The following is a 13,490-nucleotide window of genomic DNA, read 5'->3' on the forward strand; positions in this document are numbered from 1 at the left end:
ATGTAACATATCAATGGGGAAGTTATGATTTGCTGAATATGCTTACCCTATTTGTGTGCATGTATAATTTTTGTAGCTAAAGTTATATATATATTGATTATGTACCAGTATTTGAAGTGTGTTTGCTCCTGGGTAACACCAACCATTCAGTTTATATCCAGTCTAGTCAGCACATTGTGGATGCACCATTCAGGGTAATGGCCCATTATGAAACGCAATAGGCCTTACAAGAAGTTTATCTGCACCTGACTGACTGTCCTGTGCACGTTCCAGCCAGCATATGGGTAATGTCCCCTGCTATGACTCATCGAAGCAGGCAAGTGCATGTGACCAGTTCATGTGACACTGGACTCCATCTTATGCCTGTACTTTACCATTAATTGTGCTGGGGGCTCTTGCTTAGAAAAATGAAGTTCCCTCCACATGGCAGAAGCTATAACAGCGGGAAGAGACATCATCACTTGGTCTCACTCCCCCCACAACACAACACCTAGAAACAGCTTAGGAGCAAGGACTGAACCGTGACTGTGGTTCCAGGCTGAAGGGGTTTCTAGCCTGTGTATGGAAGATGGGTGGGATGTTTGTCCCATCAAGGTGAGGCATTTCTTGATTCAAATCCTGTCTAGTGTATAGAACATACTTTGCAATATTGTTTATTTTTGAGGTAACAAACTTTGATCTGTATGCTATTACTTATAGTCACTTAAAATCTATTCCAAAACAGAGTGTTGTTTGAAATGCAAAAGGGAAATCTCAGGAAATGGAGTTGGTGGATTGTCCTCTCCACATTGAGGGAGGGGCAGACTGGGTAATAAACTTATACTGGTCAGGCTTCTGACAAGGGCAAGACAGTACAGCTCTGGGGTCCTAGGCTGGAGAGCTGGGGGGAACTGGCTGGAGCCTCTCTATTGTTGGTTCATGAGTGGCTCATGAAAGCAGTCAGGTATCTGCAGCTGGGTGTGTCCGTGGCTATGTTAGTGCAAGAACTGGAGAGGATAGTGGCTTCCCATAGTCTCACAGTGTGAGAGGGAGCCCCGATTGGTATTGTGATGGGTTGGATCACAGAAACCCCCTTGGGAACTGCCAACTGATGTGCTGAGTTGACTTCTAATCCATTTTCCCGACCATCTTGGGACTCCAGAACCCTGTCTGGTTTGATCCAGACACACTTGCCGGTTACAATCCCAGAACCAGGTCTGAACGACGTCCCCCAACAGCTGCAGGCTTAACTGAAAACCACTTATGAAGTGTTTCTATCTCCAACGCTCATATGCCCAACTCCCAATGGGGTCCAAAACCCAAAAAAAATCCATTTTACCCTGTATAAAGCTTATACAGGATAAACTCATAAATTGTTCCCTATCTATAACACTGATAGAGAGATATTCAGAGCTGTTTGCCCTCCCCTCCCCCCGCCCCACCCCAGGTATTAATACATACTTTGGGTTTAATTAATAAGTAAAAAGTGATTTTTATTAAATACAAGAAGTAGGATTTAAGTGGTTCCAAGTAATAACAGACAGAACAAAGTAACAAAGAACAAAGAATTACCATTACCAAAATAAAACAAAAACATGCAAGTCTATGCCTAATACAGTAAGAAAAGTGAATACAGATAAAATCCCTCAGAGATGTTTCAATAAGCTTCTGTCACAGGTTAGATGCCTTCCTAGTCTGGGAACAATCCTTTCCCCTGGTTCAGTTCTTGTTCCAGCTCAGGTGGTAGCTAGGGGATTTCTCATGATTGCAGCCCTCTTTGTTCTGTTCCACCCCCTTATATAGCTTTGGCACAAGGTGGGAATCCTTTGTCCCTCTCTGGGTTCCCACACCTCCTTCTAAATGGAAAAGCACCAGGTTTAAGATGGATTCCAGTACTAGGTGACATGGTCACATGTCCTGTGAGACCCCAAGCCTTCATTCCTCCTGGCCTGACTCACAGGAAGGCCTGCAAACAGAGCCATCCACAGTTAATTGTCCTGGCTGATGGGAGCCATCAAGATTCCCAACCACCATTAATGGCCTGCACTTTGCATAATTACAATAGGCCCTCAGAGTTATATTTCATATTTCTAGTTTCAGATACAAGAGTGATCATAGAATCATAGAATCATAGAATATCAGGGTTGGAAGGGACCCCAGAAGGTCATCTAGTCCAACCCCCTGCTCAAAGCAGGACCAATTCCCAGTTAAATAATCCCAGCCAGGGCTTTGTCAAGCCTGACCTTAAAAACCTCTAAGGAAGGAGATTCTACCACCTCCCTAGGTAACGCATTCCAGTGTTTCACCACCCTCTTAGTGAAAAAGTTTTTCCTAATATCCAATCTAAACCTCCCCCACTGCAACTTGAGACCATTACTCCTCGTTCTGTCATCTGCTACCATTGAGAACAGTCTAGAGCCATCCTCTTTGGAACCCCCTTTCAGGTAGTTGAAAGCAGCTATCAAATCCCCCCTCATTCTTCTCTTCTGCAGGCTAAACAATCCCAGCTCCCTCAGCCTCTCCTCATAACTAATGTGTTCCAGTCCCCTAATCATTTTTGTTGCCCTTCGCTGGACTCTCTCCAATTTATCCACATCCTTCTTGAAGTGTGGGGCCCAAAACTGGACACAGTACTCCAGATGAGGCCTCACCAATGTCGAATACTTTGGGTTTAATTAATAAGTAAAAAGTGATTTTTATTAAATACAAGAAGTAGGATTTAAGTGGTTCCAAGTAATAACAGACAGAACAAAGTAACAAAGAACAAAGAATTACCATTACCAAAATAAAACAAAAACATGCAAGTCTATGCCTAATACAGTAAGAAAAGTGAATACAGATAAAATCCCTCAGAGATGTTTCAATAAGCTTACATGACACATACATACAAATAGGATGACCACACTCAGTAGATTATAAGCTTTGTAATGATACCTTACAAGAGAAGTTTTGCATGAAGCATATTCCAGTTACATTATATTCACACTCATTAGCATATTTTCCTAAAATCATAGAGAGTGCAACGTCACAGAGGGCTCAGTGGTATCCCAGTTCCTGGTTACACCCTGGGGAAGTTCATCACCCAACCCAACAAACAGGTCCTCTTCGACAGAGAGTCCATTTCCCAGTTGTTATGCACTCATTTACTTAAGGAGAGATGGTTGTTATAGTAGGAAAGTCAGGACTCATGAGTTCTGTTTGTCATTCTCTGTGGGACCTCTGCCAAGTAGCGTTGCCCTTTGCCTGAGTTTACCTATTTGTATAATGGCGATATGTTCATAGGGACTTTACCTAGCTAGGTGTTTTCAAGATCCATCAATGAAAGGTGCTTCACAATATGATGATAGTTCTTGATGAGAATTACTGATCCTTGATGTCTTAGTGACAGCTCTGTGTGCCTGCAGAAAATGCTCATGTCTCCCCTCAGTCATCTGTTTCCAAATCTGTCTGTCTGTTATCTACCAAGCCATCCTACGCATTTACAGAGTATCAGACCCTATGGAGGCCTAGGCATTATCCCTAGTTTTCTTTCTAATCACCTATAATTTTTAAATATACACAAATACACGGAGCAGCCAATTCCTCTCTGACTCAGCACAGAGCCCGAGTTCTCATCTCCCTTTGGGAAGTTTCCTTAATTACTGTTTACTCCTAAAGCTGGACAAAAAACACAGAAGTGCAGATGTGGAAAGAAAGATATTAACTAGAGTGTCTCCAGTCTCCAGCCTGTTTGCATCCAGATGCAACTTCTCTCCTAGAGGCTGAGTGAACCCAACTGGGATTACACAGAGCTATATTATTAACGGTGTTCAGCCCTGTGTCAGCTCTTGACATGGGATGTTGATGCAGATGATGGGGTGAAAGAGGTGTTGGACATGGCTACCTGACAGGGATTCCCAGGAAAGACACTTCCACTTCACAGTTCACAGGTACCTATCTCTAGCTGAGGAAGTCACATGCTTGACAAGCCAAGTGGAACACAGGTGTGACAGGATAGAGAATAGGTCTGGGGTCCTTTCTGCTCTGCACAGCCATTAAAGATCCCAGGGTCCTTTCCACAGGGGTGAGTTTGTTCCAGTATCACTGTCCAAAATGCCATTCCTTTCTGTGAACACCACCCACCCACCCTTGCCAATGGCCTCACGCCCTGAGGTGGCTGCATTTCAGTGGCACAGTGGATCCTTCATGATGGAAGGTGTTAGTAGATGTATAAAACAAGGCCAAATTTGGAGGCTGTGGCTTGTATTTTTCCTCAGGCCCCACTGAGGCAAAATTTCTCTTGGAGTAAGAACCGAATAAAAATCTCAGGAGCCAGCTGTGTGTTAATCCACAGACACTGTCACCTTCTCCTCTGGCAATTTTAGGCTTTGTCTGTTAAGGGGGGAGTTACTTGACTTTTATCTGCTGCAAAGCATTGTTGTGTCTAAACCATCCCAGAGAGATTGGTGTCCTGCCACCTTTGGGATACCTTCCGCAAAGGAGCTTCCACAACCTCCCAAAGCGTCTGTTCCATTATCCTCCTGTTCTTAAAGTTAGGAAGGTTTTTTCTCAGATTTAATCTAAATTTGCTATGCTGGAGTTTGAACCCATTGCCTGTTGTCCTGTGCTCTGCGGCAAGAGAGAATAACATTCCTCCATCCCTCTTATCGCATCCTTTCAAGTAGCTGAAGACCGCTCCCATCTCCCCCTTAGTCTCTTCAAAGGACCTAGCTACCCCTCCTAGGGAGGTGGATTAACTACTTTGACAGGAGAACCCCTGCCGTCAGTGTAAGTAGTGTCAACATTGAAGCACCAGGGAAGCACCTTTGTAGCTTTTTAAGTGTAGACGAGCCCTCAAGCAGATCTTCCAGAAAAGCATCCAGTCTGGATCTGCATACATGGGGAGCTGGAGAATCCACCCCTTCCCTTCTCAGTCTGTTCCAAATGTTAATCACCCAGAGTGCTAAATGTGGCCCTTATTTCCAACTGGAATATTTTTGGCTTCAAATTCCAGCGACTGGGTCTTGCTTTGCCTTTCTTCACTAGATTTAAAAGCACGTAATTGGTATTTAAGATGAATAAATGAAGCTCTTTAAGTCTCTCTCTCTCTAACCACCATTTTCTCCAGTCTCCAAACATTTATGTGGCTCTTTTCTGCACCCTCTCCAATTTTTCAACATCATTTCTGAAATGTGGACCCCGGGACTGGATGCAGTTGGTTTCACCAATACCATGTGCAGAGGTAAAATTGTTCCCCTGCTCCAACTCACCACTACCCTGGATCACATCACCCTTTTGGCCACAGCACCACACTGGGAGCTCACAATGAGTTGGTTGTCTACAATGACCCCTAAATCCTTTCCAGGATCCCTGTGTACCATAATACAGTGCCCTAGTCTGTGGATCAAGCCTGCATTCCCTTTTCCGAGAGGATCCCTTTGCATTTGTCAATATTAAAACATTTTGTTTGCATGGGCCCAGCTCACCAAATGCTCCAGATCAATCAGTGTGCCTGCCCTGGGCTCCTCATTGTAACCAATCTGCCAATCTTTGAGTCATCTGCAAATTTTATCTGCAGTGATTTTCTATTTGCTTCCAGAGCATTGCTGAAAATATTAAATAGTATAGGGCCAAAAACGGATCCCTGTTGAACCACATAGAAACACCCCCATTCACTGACAATGGCCCATTGACACCTGCTTTCTAAGCTCTTTCAGTTAGCCAGTTTTTGGTCCACTTTACATGTGCTCTACTGATACTGTAGAGTGTGCATTTTTCTATCTGAATTTTCCCCCCTACTAAAACAAATGCCTCAGAGAAATCCGTCTATTGCATCTGCATGGTTCCCTTGATCAATCAAAAGTGCACTCATTGAAGGATGAAATCGGGTTTATTTGACAAGACGTGTTTTCCATAAGTCATGTTGTTGACTGGCATTAACTAAATTCATAGACTTTTTTTAACTAATCCCAGACCAGCTTTTCCCTTGTTTCCTAACTTTGTAAACTCTTTTTTTTAAAACTTTCTCTTTTTTTATTGAATACTTTACTACGTTTAACCCAGAACTGTCCTGTATTTGCCTCCCCCCTGCCTTTTTTTTTCCCTTTTGGCTCCCCGGCTGCCTCACTGTGTATGTCTGGTTCTGAGTGAGATGTGCGCTTGAGCAGTCAGTTCGTAACTCTGGTGTTTGGAACTCTAAGAGTCAATTGCAGATGCTGTTTATCGCCATCCTTGACTGCTAATGGACTGGAAAGTATTTCATCATCTCAGGTGATATATGTTTCTCATACCGTTTCTTTCCAAATGCAGAGTACAACTATATGTTGAAGATATCTACCTTTCCTGCAACATTAACAAACACCATTTCTCCCTCAAAGAAATCCCTAAACCTTTTCTAGGATTTGTTTTGTTCTTAATATACTTTAATAACCTCCTTTTTGTGATCCTTAAACCTGCCATGCATGGATTTTTCCATGATGTTTTTAGCATCCCTTATTAATTTTCATAAATTCAAATTTGTATTATTTGCTCTCTATTTTCCATTTTCCCCACTTGTTATATATTGCTTCCCATCCTGTTCTCCCCCCACCTACCCCCAATTGCTGCATTCACTTTGTCAGTAAACCGGGATTTGTTTTTTCTAACTTTCTTGTCAGTGGAATGGTGGATTTTTGCCAATCTAATAAACTCTTCTTCAAGAACTCCAAATTTTCATTCTCATTTTGTCTCTTGAAATTTTTCCTCCAAATCACTTTTATTGATCTTTTGCCTCTCCTTTGGAGAATTAGCCCACTAAGTGAATTGTCTCTTTAAACTGACCTCACACTTGGTAAGGCAACTCCCATCTTTTCATGTATTTATACCTGCTCCTGTATTTTCCACTCCATGCATCTGATGAAGTGGGTTCTAGCCCACGAAATCTTATGCCCAAACAAATGGACTCTAAGGTGCCACAAGGATCTCTTGTTCTTTTTGCTGATACAGACTAACATGGCTACCACTCTGAAACTAAGTGTCTATAGATATTAATGTTTGGGAACTGTTCTGTGTTTGTCCATTTGAATGTAATCAGTTTGTTCTTTATTTTCTGCTCCTCTATCATATGCCCCGTTTTCTTTGTCTCTTCTCTATGCTCAACACTCCCAGACTTTTCAGTCTGTCGGCATATGGCAGCCTCCCCCATTCTCATAGCCTATCTCAGAAATCCACTTTCTGTCTGCTATACACTTTATAGAGACTGAGTGTCCACAACTGAGCGTGTGTCCAGAGCAGGATATTCTCCATCCCATTCCTTAGGCATCCAAACATTGTCTTTGTTTTGGCCACTGCTGTGAATAAGCAACTGTTTCCGTGGAGCTGCTATCAATGACGCTCAGGTCTTTTCCATGAGGTGAGTTCTAGTTGGGATGTTTCCCTCTGGTACATGTTTTGTCAAAGCTTTGTTTCTTTTTCACTCTTAGATTTTGAGCATCATAAAAAGTGGAATTGGCATTAGTAGGGTCACTTGTTCATAATTCATTTATCTGAATAGTGACCAATTTCCTACACCCATGAGAACAGTACCCAGTAGTGCATGTAATGTCTCATATTAACATTGTCTCTCCATCCAGGCATTTGTACTGTGACCATCACCCTAGACCCTGGGCACATCCACAAAGTCAGAGGAATGTACAGTACATGCAGGAGACACCGTTCTGCCTCATAGTTGGACACCTTCTCCCCTACTCCATGTCAGATTCCAACACAACTCACTTCACCAACCCCTCCACCTTCATCCTGCTGGGCATTTCCGGCCTGGAGGCAGCCCATGTCTGGATTTCCATCCCCTTCTGCACCATGTACACCATAGCTATCTTGGGGAACTTCACCATCCTATTCGTCGTGAAGAGGGAGCGGAGCCTCCATGCCCCCATGTCCTATTTCCTCTGCATGCTGGCTGTCACCGACCTGGTCCTGCCTACATCCATGCTGCCCAAAATGCTGAGCATCTTCTGGTTCAATTCGAGGGAGATAGGTTTCAGTGCCTGCCTCACCCAGATGTACTTCATTCACTCGTTCTTAGTGATGGAGTCTGGGATCCTCGCGGCCATGGGTTTTGACCGCTACGTGGCCATCTGCCATCCCCTGAGACATTCCACCATCCTGACAAACCCCATGGTGGCCAAGATTGGCCTGGCCGTGGTGCTGCGTGGTGGCATGCTCACACTGCCCTATCTCCTCCTGGTGAGGCAGTGGCCATATTGCGAAACCAACATCATCCCCGATACGTACTGCGCGCATATAGCTGTGGTGAAGCTGGCTTGCGCCGATACCCGCATCAGTAGTTACTACGGCCTCTTTGTGCTATTCTGTGTGAAGGGTCTGGATATGTTTTTTGTTGCATTGTCCTATACCCAGATCCTCAGGGCTATCTTCCGCCTCCCCACAAAGGACGCCCGGCTCAAGACTTTTGGGACCTGCATCTCCCACCTCTGTGCCATCTTAACCTTTTACGTCCCATCTCTCTTCTCCTCCCTCACATACCGGTTTGGCCAGAATGTGGCCCTGCATTTCCATGTTCTCATTGGCAACTTGAACATCCTGGTGCCCCCCATGCTAAACCCCATCATCTACGGGGTGAGGACCAAACAGGTCCGGGACAGGCTGCTCCAGCTCTTTATTCATAAAGACATCTAAATTTTTCTCCTGGTGCTCTGGCTCTCAGACTGACCTCCGTGCAGAGCTGTGTGGTGAGATGGTGCTGGGCTCTCTTCCCTGAATCACTGACTGGACAGTCAAACTGACATTGAATCCTTTCCTGGCCTTAGTGGGCTGTGTGAGCATGAGGGACTGGGGAATTGGTCTGTGTACAACTCATTAACTCATAGGGTTCCCACCTTTCTAATTGCTTTTAACTGGAACCCTGAGGCCCTGAGCCCTGAGCCTGTTCTCCCAAGGCCCTGCCCCCTTTTCCAGTGGGACACAGCTGAGGATGCAAAATTCAGGACAAACTGCTGAGAAATGGGGTAGACTCACCCCAGACTGGTGATTACTCTATCATTAGATTATACCAAGCCAGCAACCAATGTAAAGTTCTGTTTCACCCCATTGGTTAACTAGAAACCAAAAATGCAGTCTCCTTAGGCATCCCAGCCTTTGGCTCACGATCCAGACAGTGCTTTGAACAGGGGGTTGGACTAGATGACCTCTTGAGGTCCCTTCCAACCCTGATATTCTGTGATTGTATGAGTGGACTCCATAATGAGCTGTTAGTGAAAACCAATTTAATCACATATAGGGTCCTTCTAATCTCAAGGCAAATAAGTAACTAGGATATTACCCAATAATCACGCTGCTGCCAATCTGTTAGTAACTAAAATCTAAAGGTTTGATAATAAAAGAAAAGAAGAATAGGTATAAATGTTTAATGGATCAGATACATCCAAGTGATTTTTTCAGAGTTCATAGATTAGGATCATAGCAGTCATGGAATAAACTGCTGGCTTGCAAATGAATCTCTGGAAATTACCCAAGCTGGTTGAGGGTCATCAGACCTCTTTCAAGGCCTCCTTCTTGGAAACACATTCCAGAGAAATGAACATAAAATGGAGATGTCTCAGGGGTCCTTTAATATCCTCTGTCCTGTGTGTGGAATTTTACTGTCCGAAACAAAGCCCATAGCATCTCTTTGTGGAAAGTTACTGGCCCAAGTTGGAGTCCAGGGTCACTTGACCATATCACATGTCCTAATATGCTTGATGACTCACAGGGGCAGCTATCAACCATATTCTTACAGAGGCATGCTTCTTCTATGGCCCATTGTGAGAGCAAATTGTCCTTGTTGGCCCTCAACACATAGCTGCTTGGCTTTATTCACTTGTGGGATGTCACCCAGGAACACTTAACAAATCATAACTTTCCCATTGACACTTGACAGAACATACTTTTTACAAGATTTGTTGCAATTCTATAACAGTGGTAGCAACAACGATAAAAAATGGTCATACTGAAACACACAGCATCACACCATGTTCTCGTCCAATGATGGTGGGACAGCTGCTAGCCACCTAAGGAACGGACATTGCTTGAGTTCTAGCAGGTCAATAAGCTGGGACAATAGAGGATGGGAAGAGCAGATAAAAACTTGGTTTGCTTCAGGGAATCTGGACCTTGTACAATGAAAGGAGGAAAGAATTCTTTGAAAGTGATAGGTGCCCGTCCATGAACTTGGCTGTTTCCTCCAAGAGTCACCAACCAGCATCCTTGGCTTTGAACGACCGTAACTTATGTTTGATTAAACCATCTTCCAGAAAGGGTGTCCAGGTCTAGATCCACAAAGGCATTTAGGTAAATACTGAGCTTAGGCACAGCTGCCTTCCTCAAAGCCCCAGCTCATCTGCTACCTTACCCTGTAGGAGCCTAAGGGTCTGCCAATAACCTGCACAAAGCAACCTGAGCACTGACTCTGCTCCAGAGCTAACAAGCTTATCAGAGTCTTCGCTCAGGCCTCAGTTCTGGTGGGATTCTCCAATGAGGTTGTCAAGGTTCCTTCCCCACTCTGAACTCTAGGGTACAGATGTGGGGACCTGCATGAAAACCTCCTAAGCTTACTTTTACCAGCTTAGGTTAAAACTTCCCCAAGGTACAAACTATTTTACCCTTTGCCCTTGGACTTCCACTGCCATCACCAAACGTTTATCTGGGTTTATTTTATTAGGAAAGCATTGTTTGGAAATATCTTTCCCCCAAAAATCCTCCCAAATGTTACATCCCCCTTCCCTAGAGAAGGTTTGGTAAAAATCCTCACCAATTTGCATAGGTGATCACAGACCCAAACCCTTGGATCTTAAGAACAATGAAAAAAGCATTCAGTTTCTTACAAGAAGAATTTTAATAGAAGAAAAAGAAAAATAATCAGCTCTGTAAAATCAGGACAGTAAATATCTTACAGGTTAATTAGATTCAAAACATAGAGAATCCATCTAGGCAAAACTTTAACTTACAAAAAGAGACAAAAACAGGAATCTCCATTCCATTCAGCACAGCTTATTTTCTCAGCCATTTAAAGAAACCAGAACCTAACGCATCTCTAGCTAGATTACTTACTAAGTTCTAAGACTCTGTTCCTGTTCTGTTCCCGGCAAAAGCATCACACAGACAGACACAGACCTTTTGTTTTTCTTCCTCCTCCCAGCTTTTGAAAGTATCTTGTCTCCTCATTGGTCATTGTGGTCAGGTGCCAGCGAGGTTACCTTTAGCTTCTTAACCCTTTACAGGTGAGAGGATTTTTCCTCTGGCCAGGAGGGATTTTAAAGGTGTTTACCCTTCCCTTTATATTTATGACAGAGGTGTTTCCCCTGCCCATCTCCCCAGCAGGCCCGATCTGTTAGGCACTGTCAGACCGTACCTCCTAGATGGGGACTTGCAGATTGGGAATGTGTGTGTGTGTGCGTGTGCATCCATGTGTGTATGTGTGCACGTGAATCCATGTGTGCATGTGGGTCTGTGTGTTTGTGTGTGCACGTGGGTCCAAGTGTGTGCGTGCATGGGGGTGTGTGCATCCGTGGGTCTGTGTGTGTGTGTGTTTCTGTCCATGTGGGTCCAGGTGTGTGTGCGCCTATGGGACTGTGAGTGTGCTTGCCGGTGTGTCTATGTGCGTGTGCATCCGTGTGTCTGTGTGTGTCTCTTTGCATGTGTGTCCATGTGTGTACACCCCCAGAATATCCCATAGACCAGCGGTTTTTTGCCCTCACCTGGAATGCGGGAGACCCAGGTTCAAATCCCTGCTCAACTGAACGTTTGTTTGTATAAAGTGGAACAGCTCAAGCTGGAGAGACTAAGTATCCCACCCAGAATAGCCATTTGTGGGGTGCTCAGGGCACTCAGGTGGGATGTGGGAGACCTGTGTTTATGTCTCTGCCCCAAAACAGGTAGAACAAAGATTTTGGACCTGGGTCTCCCAAGTCTCTCTCACATCTCTCACTAGAAAACGCTGACCTTTCCTAGGCATCTTGCTCCAGAAACGGGCTCACAGCTGACAATCCCACATGGAAATAGGGACCTCTCTCCAGCCCATCAGTTGAGCTACTGAACACCCAAATCAGTGGGAGTTACGTGCTTAAGGACCATGTATGGTCTTTGGAGACCGGAGTGGCTGAACTGGAGGAGGTAAGGGAGACAGAGAGGTACATAGATGAGACTTCCCGGGCCAGAGTAGAATGGTCCCACCCACAATCTGACAATCTCTGTGCTGTAGAGGAGGATGAAAGTCTCAGGAAAGGAGAAAATGAAACTGGAGAAATTGGGACCTCCAGATGATGTCCTGGGACCCTCTCTTACTGAGGATACCTCTCTGTGGAAGGGAACTTCTTTTAATAGGTAGAGTCAGGTTATAGTTTTGGTGGATTTGATCCACGATATGCATCCGATGAAGTGAGCTGTAGCTCACGAAAGCTCATGCTCAAATAAATTGGTTAGTCTCTAAGGTGCCACAAGTCCTCCTTTTCTTTTAGAGATAGCTGGGTTTGCAATGACCAAGAGAACAACATGGTGACTTGTCTGCAGATCTCTTGAGGCCTCTAGATAGACTTATATGTAGTGCTGGGGAGGTACCAATCACATAGGAAACAATAGAGAGGTCCTGGACCTCCATGGTAGCATTCTCTGAAATGCTTCCACTTCCACACACAGAGCGAAATAGACAATAAGAACGGCAGGGTCTCAATGCATAGATGAGATGATGGTGGAGGGATTTAGTTTTATTAGGAATTGGGGAACCTTTTGGGAAAGGAGGCACCTATACAGGAAGGCAGGACTCCATGTAAACCAAAATGGAACCAGATTGCTGGCACTTAAAATTAAGAAGGCCGTAGAGCAGTTTTTAAACGAAGGGTTGGGGGAAGCCGACAGGTGAGGAGGACCACGTGGTTCAGACAGAGACATCGCTTAGGGGAGGATCTATTAATGGAGATTCTCTATATCCTAGTAAGGAGGATGGCATGGAAGATAAAATACAGGTAGGATCTGATGAGAAACAGTCAAATGAAAAAGAGTCCCATTCAATTACATCATGAAATGGCAGACAGTTAAAAAGTAACAATATTTAAAGTGCTTATATACAAATACCAGAAGTCTAAATAATAAAATGGGTGAACTAGAGTGCCTCGTATTAAATGAGGATATTGATATACTAGGCATCACAGAAACTTGGTGGAATGAGGATACTCAATGGGACACAGTAATATCAGGGTAAAAATATATCAGAAGGACATAAGAGGTCGTGCTGATGGGGGAGTGGCACTGTACATGAAAGAAAGCATAGAGTCATATGAAGTAAAATTCTTAAATGAACAAACTGTACCATAGAATATCTATGGATAGTAATTCCATGCTTGAATAGTAAGAATATAGCCGTAGATGGTGACCAAGATAGTGATAGTGACTGTGAAATGCCCAGGGAGATTAGAGAGGCTATTAAAAAAAAAACCTGAATAATAATGGGGGATTTCAACTATCACCATATTGACTAGGTACATGTCTCCTCAGGATGGGCA

At 44.1% G+C, this 13,490-nt stretch overlaps 1 protein-coding gene across 1 annotated transcript; it reads left to right on the top strand.

Annotated features, from left to right (window-relative positions):
- The first annotated feature begins 7,635 nt into the window (after nucleotides 1–7,635).
- On the top strand, nucleotides 7,636–8,634 carry LOC140914467 (olfactory receptor 52R1-like). Its single transcript, XM_073352402.1, has one exon. It carries the CDS (start codon nucleotides 7,636–7,638, stop codon nucleotides 8,632–8,634), a length of 999 nt encoding a protein of 332 aa, XP_073208503.1.
- Nucleotides 8,635–13,490: the final 4,856 nt, after the last annotated feature.

This window comes from Lepidochelys kempii, chromosome 1, assembly GCF_965140265.1.
Source record: "Lepidochelys kempii isolate rLepKem1 chromosome 1, rLepKem1.hap2, whole genome shotgun sequence".
In the NCBI taxonomy this organism is placed as follows: Eukaryota; Metazoa; Chordata; order Testudines; family Cheloniidae; genus Lepidochelys; species Lepidochelys kempii.